The following is a 7073-nucleotide window of genomic DNA, read 5'->3' as shown; positions in this document are numbered from 1 at the left end:
GCAGGGGGCTGCAGGGGGCAGGGGGGGCTGCAGGGGGCTGCAGGGAGCTGGTTTTCTTTGAGCTGTTTTTGTCATTAGTAGTATTATGATGTCTCTGTACTATAGCCAGCAACATTTGGAAAAGGTTGAGACTCCACACAATATAAAAGGGTTTTTCTAAAAGGCTATGTCATAGACTCCCCAACCATACGGTGAATATTTTTCCAGGAACTTCCCACCCTCAAAGACAGGCCACAGCTAAGATAGACAGCAAGGCGTGTGGCAGAGCTGGGGTGAGACATATATGCTCAATGACACTCCAAACTAGTTCTCAACAAAGGGAGGGAAAGGTTATATTTAGTGACTGTGGGAAATTGTAGCTCTGAGACACACAGCAATGGCTGACGAGAGTCATTTGCGCTGAATTGCCCAGAGCCTCACTGAGACTTGGGTATACATCAGGTTCAATCCAGCTCACAGCAGACTTGAGTGGCGTCTCAGTTGTGGGAACAGTGCAACTTGACACATATTTCTTCAAAAACAAAAAGCTTGTCAGAGATCTCCTAAAGCAAGATAGCCCAAGGGCAGATGCCAGTCAGAGGTGACATCAGGAGTCTAAGTGAGGCAAAGAGTCCTCCCCAGAAAAAAAAGAGATGCTGGAGAAAGTGTATCTGCAGCAAGGCTGGGAGGGGTCATGTGATGGTTAATCTTGATTGTAGACTAGAGCTGATGCAGAACTACCTAGGACCCTGCCATGCCCCTGGTAAGTGTCTGAGCCTAAGACCCTCCAGGCCCCTGGAGTGTCGGAGGAATTTCTAGTTAAACTTAGGTGGAAAGATCCACCCTATATGTAGGTGGCAACATTGCCTGGGCTCACTGAAGTCCCAGGCTTAATAAAAAAGGAGGCAGTGAGCTGAGCACCCGCATCGATCTCTCTCTCTGCTTCCCGACTGTGGCTGCCATGTGACCAACTAGCTCATGGTCTCACCACGGTGACTTCCCCAGCATGGTGGAATGTACCCTCAAACTGCAAGCCAAAGGGAACCCTTCCTGTAGTTTCTTTTGTTAGATATTTTGTCACAGCCACAAGAAAAATTACTACTGATGGGCTATTAATAGACATTTTAGACACAGTGTAACTGAGGTGCCAGGTGGGAACTGGGACATTCGGTTGCTCAGCTGAAGGTAAGCAGGTGGAGCTTAAGCACTGATGCAAAGCTAACACAGAATATCACAAGAATCCACAGCCAGTCATCCTGGCTCTGAAGAATTACCAAACTACCTCCAACTCCACTAAAACAAACTGTATGTCATTAATAAACATGTGCCTTGAACCAGGGGTTTAAGCAGTAGATGAATATGAAAAACTGCTGGGGTAATAGTGACTTACTAAACAAAAGACAGTATGGTTTTCAGAAATACATGAAAAGGGTTACTGTAGAGTTTTCAATCCGTCCTGACATTGGGGTCAGGGTCTCTATGTTTATTAATTGAGCATGGCCTTGTGTACATCCAAGGCCTTGATCACCATCATGGGACATCGTCATGGGAGAAGTAGGACCTGCTGTCATGTTACAGGTAACAAAATGAACCTCCCATCTCCCTATCCAAGAAAAGGGCTCTCCTTCCAAATTCCTCTGTTCCTGTAACTGATGCCAACTTCCACCCAAAAGAAACATCTGTGCCAAAATAATTGAGAACATTCAAGTCTATGCTGGCATGGCCAGTCAATCTCCCTACTCTTCGGTCTTCCAAAGCCCACATGCTTCATGACACGAGCTTCCCTCCCTCTTCCTTCTGATGCCATTCCTTTCTAGGGAGGTCTTTGGCATGATGGTCTCTCTACCCTGCGATCCAAACTGAAACAAGCAAACAGAGCCCCCTAAGTCTCACAAAGATAGCTTTAAAGCCATTTCTCTTGCATACAGCCATAAAACTGAAAGCATAAGAACAGAAGGTTCCAGTAAGTTCTTCTTCCATGTAGCCTCGTGGTTGTCTCTTGTCAATATTAATATCCATGCTTAGCTCTTACCACCACACATTTCCCTGGTAGAATCTGGTCTCTTCCTCTCATGCACTCTTCTTTTCCCTCTGCATCAAAGTTGACATTCAAGAGCTAAATCAAAGTCTACTTGGGGATAGGATGCTCCGTCAGCTGCAGCCCTTGCTCCGTTCTCAGCAAGAACTCTACGGAATGTGGTAGGGCTGTCTGTTAGCTGTCCTGAAATGCATTTCTATACCTCAGGTGCAGAACAAACCTCCCATCTTACACTTGTCTTACCACTAGATGGAGCAGGGCAGGATGTGAGGAGGAGAACATGTCCCAATGAGCGATCAGTCTCAAGCCCTTGCAAAGTCGGCTCTGCAGAGAGGAACTAATGTTGCTCTCCTTGGAGTCTTGCAGGAAGCATTCTGTTGAGCGGATCTCTTAGCAGTTAGGTATGCAGACTGCTTAACAGTAAGGCAGGAAGTTCCTGGCATGTTTCCCACTGTCACCAGCTTAACAGAGTAATCAGGCTAAAGTTGGCTTCTCTGGATGCCAGTGAAATTCTAACAGCATCTTGAAGTTCATCAGTTCCTTTGTAACCTGGTCAGTCTGTCGCTTTCGTTTCAATGCCTCTAACACTGTATGCTTCCTGTTTCAGAACTTCAGCTAGCTTATTGGTCAGTACCTATCAGATCCATGCTTTAGCTTCCTGTGTGAATGCTCAGTATAGACATAATGCCCATCTCAACATTATTGTATTCATAACTATTATACCTATTATAGCCCACCAGATTATAGCAAAGACCTAATAAAGTAACTGTAGAATACTGGGTCATTTTTCTACAAGAATAGACTATAACCAAAGTTGTTTTAGCGGCCACATTCCACACATGAGCATAAAGGAGGCCAGTGGGCAGGTACTAAAATGTCTTTAGTTAGATAGCCCATTGGTTTGCTCTTAGGCACAGCAAGACCCCATGTCTAACTGATTTTCTTGTCATTATGAACAAATACCTGGCAAGGAAGGAGGATTATCTTCCTTACAGGTTTTTTGGGAGGGGAGGGAATGTCAGATATACAATTTATCATGTCAGGAAGGTGGGGCAGTGCGAGTGTACAACAGCCACTTGCTTGCATCTCAGTGGGACAAAAATCAGAGTCAGGGCTCTCTCCTACTTTTCTTTTCTCACCCCCCCGTTTTATTCATTCTAGACTCTGAGCCCTTATGTGGTGGCACTCACATTTAGGATGAGTCCTCCCTCCTCTGTTAGAACTTTCTGGAAATACCCAAATGTTTAGGCCTAGAGATGTGTCGGAGGAGATGCTCAGACTAGGTAGGCTGACAGTGCCGGGCAGCCATCATACCTTGGAAGGACAACCAGCTCTCACCAGCAAACTCGCTGAGCACTTGACACATTGCAGGCACCAGAGTGGGTACCAAAAACATGAAGAGGAATTAGTCACAGTCTCTGACTTCTAGGAACCCAGTCTCGACAGCACTATGTGCACAGAGACTGCTAATAAAAAGCCAATGGGTAGGTAGTTCCATTCAAAAGTCCTGGTGGTCGTATAAAATCACAGAAGGATACAAAACATTTACGTCACAAATGATGCTTGTGGATGAGCTGAAAGACCTCTCATTTAAATGTGGATGCAGCCTGCAATCTCCGTGTCAGAATGACTTAAAGTATGGTTTGAAGGCAGGCAGAGGGAATCTTTTGTAATGGTAAAATGTTTTAGCTGGCTCATTATGAATAAGCGGAGTGTCTGGGCTAGACCGGAAGCTTTGGAAATTTCATGATTTTGCCCCTGGCCTCAGCAAAGTGCAATGATTTATCAGTGGCTTGTTCTTCTTATATTTGTAAAATGGAGATAATATAATACTATTATTCATACATCATAGTAAAAAAAAAAATAGTCCCCTGGAGACAGGAAATGTAAAAGCCACATCAGAGAGGTGCTTAATAATTCAGCATGCGGTGTAGAAGACGATCAGCCGTCTTTAGCTCTCGGTGCCTAGGCATTTTCAGGGAGCACGGTGCCAAAGTCCATTAGTGCTGGAAACGAGCATCATAGATGTGGCGGCTGGGTCCCTGGGGCTGAACGGCTGAGCTCAGATGTGTAACAGGAAGCCAGGAAGCTAGAACCTGCTGTTTTGACTCCAGTCGGTCTCACCAAATAAGAATTTTCCCGACACCTTCCCGTTAGAGTCTTCTGTTGGCTCATTTGTTTTAAAGGGTGGATGGTTTTCACACGCAAGGTAGCTGCGGATTTTAAAAGTGCTAATGAATGTTGGCCTTGATGCTCAGTTCTTGATATCAAAGCGTGCTAACGGAGGCTGGGCAGGCCCGGTGGGGACACTGTGGCTTACTGACTGGGTGACTGCAGAGAACGCCTTGGTATATCGAGGTTCTTCTTCTCTCTCCATAAAGCATGGCACCATCTCACGGGGAAGAGAGGATGGGGGATGGCAGCTCTGACCTCAAAATGACCCCAGAGGCACAGGTGTTAAAAGCTTGGTCTCCAAACTGTAGCTCCTCCAGGCGACCTTAGGAGACAGTGCCTAGTGGGAGACCGCTGGGGATATGCTTCGAAAGGGTGGTTGGAAAACCAACCCTTCCTGCTTCCCTCTTCCCTTTCGGCTACCGCGGAGGCAGACAGGCCTCCTCTGTCATGTCCTGCCATGATGCAGTGCCTGGTCACAGGCCCTAAGGCAACTGGGCCAAGTGACCTTGCACTGGAACCACGAGCTAAAATAAGCCTTTCTTCCTTAAGAGTTGGTCTGCTGGGCATTTTATCCCACTGACAGAAGACAAATGAGAGGAGGGACAGCCAGGGAGATAAAGAACTTGGACACCAGGCCTAACAAAAAGCAAAGAATAGCAGCCATTCAGTAAACTTCAAACAGTATTAACTTCGAACCTTTCAGAATAATGATTGGGGACAGAACTGCACAGAGCGTGTGACAAAGGACATAGGACCACTTGTCTGGCTGTCTTGGGACCAATGGATTGATGAAAGCCTCATTAGGCCCAGTATTTATCCCACACGGTGCAACAGTGCCCTCTAGTGGCAGAGAGGTGAAGCTGCTCCAGGAGCAAGAGGCAAGCAAGAGGAAGAAAAATGCAAATTCTCCAGGACTTGGTAAGACAGTGAGCTCTCTACCTTAGAGTTATCATAGCAAAGAGCAATCTTTACCCGTGAGTCACCTTCAAAGACGTGACACGAGACAGGGAAGATCAATAGGACCGTCAGGATTTGCTGCTACGCTGGAGGCCGCCTCTTTGCTCATTGTACTGCTATTCCAGGAAAAAAAAAATCAGGACTCTTTTTGGACACATTAAATGTGACCGACAGCGAATGCTGGTGTTCCACAGTAGGGTTTGATTGGACAGGGACAGCAGGGAGGGTCTGAGCCATGTATGTCACTTTCTCTGTGAAAAGCTTACAAAGGGCATATTGTCAAGGTCAATGTCAGTATTGTTAATGTCGAGGTCAGAACTTAGGGTTGAGCTATTATACAAACTTGGAGGAAATCCCTTGTGTTCCCTGCCCCATTTCTCTTTACTGGGTGTCTGAGGAGTGACGGGATTGTGTCTGACATGAGAGAGGCCCTGGAAGGTTCCATGCAGCACTACTCCAGACAGTGAGACTGCTGTCCTTTTTCTGTTGTTCCAAGGACCGGGCGACGGGGAAAGAAATGCCGTGAGGTGCAATGACCCTTCAGTGTTTGGTCTGGAGTACAGTCTCACTCATTTCTCCTTGTGATGTTCTACCAATCAATTACATCATTGTTTTGAGACACAGTCTCCTTCTGTTCCTAGGCTAGCCCAGAATATTAGCCCAGGCTGGCCTTGAACTCACAGCACTTCTTCCTCAGAGCTCTTGGGATTAGCCATAGCTTGACCATGTGCTTGACCATGTGCTTGACCATAAGCTTGGTCCTGGACTTAGGATAATGATGGAAAGAAAATAGAGTTAGAAACTCAGCTAAGACGCAGACCTGAGACTGTCAAAGCCCTCAAGGTTGTGCACGAATGTCAAGACAGGTGAAGTGCTCATCGGGAAGGGCCAGTATGGATGCCGACCCTAATGCTTCACACTAGAACAACTCTCTCCTAATTTCCTTACTTTTGTTTTAGCTTGCTAACTGTGATCCCAAAGGTTAAACACCATTCACTGCCAATCAGCTGATTGGCTGTGTCAGATTCTCACAGCCAGGTTCTGATTCCAATAGGAGAGGTGTTCTGATTCCAATAGCCTAAAGTCAGTTCGATATCCTGACAAGGAGACGGCAGAGGAACAGAAGAAGAAGCTCTTGGGTATGAACATCAAGGGTGTTTGCTGCAGAAGAGTGGCAGAGCTAATGCTGGAGACCAAGGTAAAGGTCCCCGTGTGCCCTCGATGCAGAAAGAATTGATGCTACACACCTTCTCATGGTACGGTCCTAAGACAATCCAGCCACAGAATGTGTACCCCAGGTAGATCATGCCAGCACAAGCGCAGAACCGGAGGACTTTGGGCAATGAGGCTTGCATGGTTAAAATGAGCACCTGGAAGACAAAGAAGTGGACAGCTTGGGCTCAGAGAATGAGAGCCAGCCAGCAGAACCCGGAGGAGGAGCCCATGTCAACCACAATGGCATTTCCAAGAGCTTACATTGTATGTCTGAAAGTAACCCAGATATCTGATGACTCCAACCCAGACAAAGAGCGTTGATGTCCCGAGCAAGATGCTGCACAGGTCATAGTTCGTGAGGTTCTGAGGAGGGAGAAGAAAACAATGGAGTCGAACACTCCAGTCCCCTTGGCTTACTCACCTCCCTTTAATGGATGAGAAGAACTGACTATCCCATACGTATGTCTGTCACTCAGTACTTGGGAAGCTGAGACTACAGAGCCAACATGTATCTCCAAGGCCAGCCTGGACAACATAGTAAGTTCTAGGCCAGCCTGGACTTCAGAGTGAGGCTCTGTTTCAAAACAAGAATGAATAAGGAGAAGAAGGAGAAGGAGAAAGAGAAGGAGGAAGAGAAGGATGAAGAAGAAGTAGAGGAAGAAGAGGCAGAAGAAGAAAAAGAAGAAAAAGAGAGGAAGAAGAGGAGGAG

General features: G+C 46.6%; 1 protein-coding gene across 2 annotated transcripts in view; it reads right to left on the bottom strand.

The window, feature by feature from the left end:
* Mcoln2 (mucolipin 2) overlaps nucleotides 1-7073 on the bottom strand; it is a 49576-nt gene that overhangs the window by 5730 nt on the left and 36773 nt on the right. The window contains exons 10-11 of one of the 2 annotated variants that reach the window (XM_031375760.1): nucleotides 6626-6727; nucleotides 6397-6519 (exon numbers count right to left, since the gene is read on the bottom strand). The exons of the other annotated variant lie outside the window; for it this stretch is intronic. Of the exons in view, the coding sequence (XP_031231620.1) occupies nucleotides 6397-6519; nucleotides 6626-6727 (225 nt within the window). The remainder of the gene's footprint in view (nucleotides 1-6396; nucleotides 6520-6625; nucleotides 6728-7073) is intronic. 2 annotated transcript variants of the gene reach the window in all.

This window comes from Mastomys coucha, unplaced genomic scaffold (assembly GCF_008632895.1).
Source record: "Mastomys coucha isolate ucsf_1 unplaced genomic scaffold, UCSF_Mcou_1 pScaffold16, whole genome shotgun sequence".
NCBI lineage: Eukaryota > Metazoa > Chordata > Mammalia > Rodentia > Muridae > Mastomys > Mastomys coucha.
The sequence above is the reverse complement of the archived record's forward strand: the minus strand, read 5'-3'. Positions and strand labels throughout refer to the sequence as shown.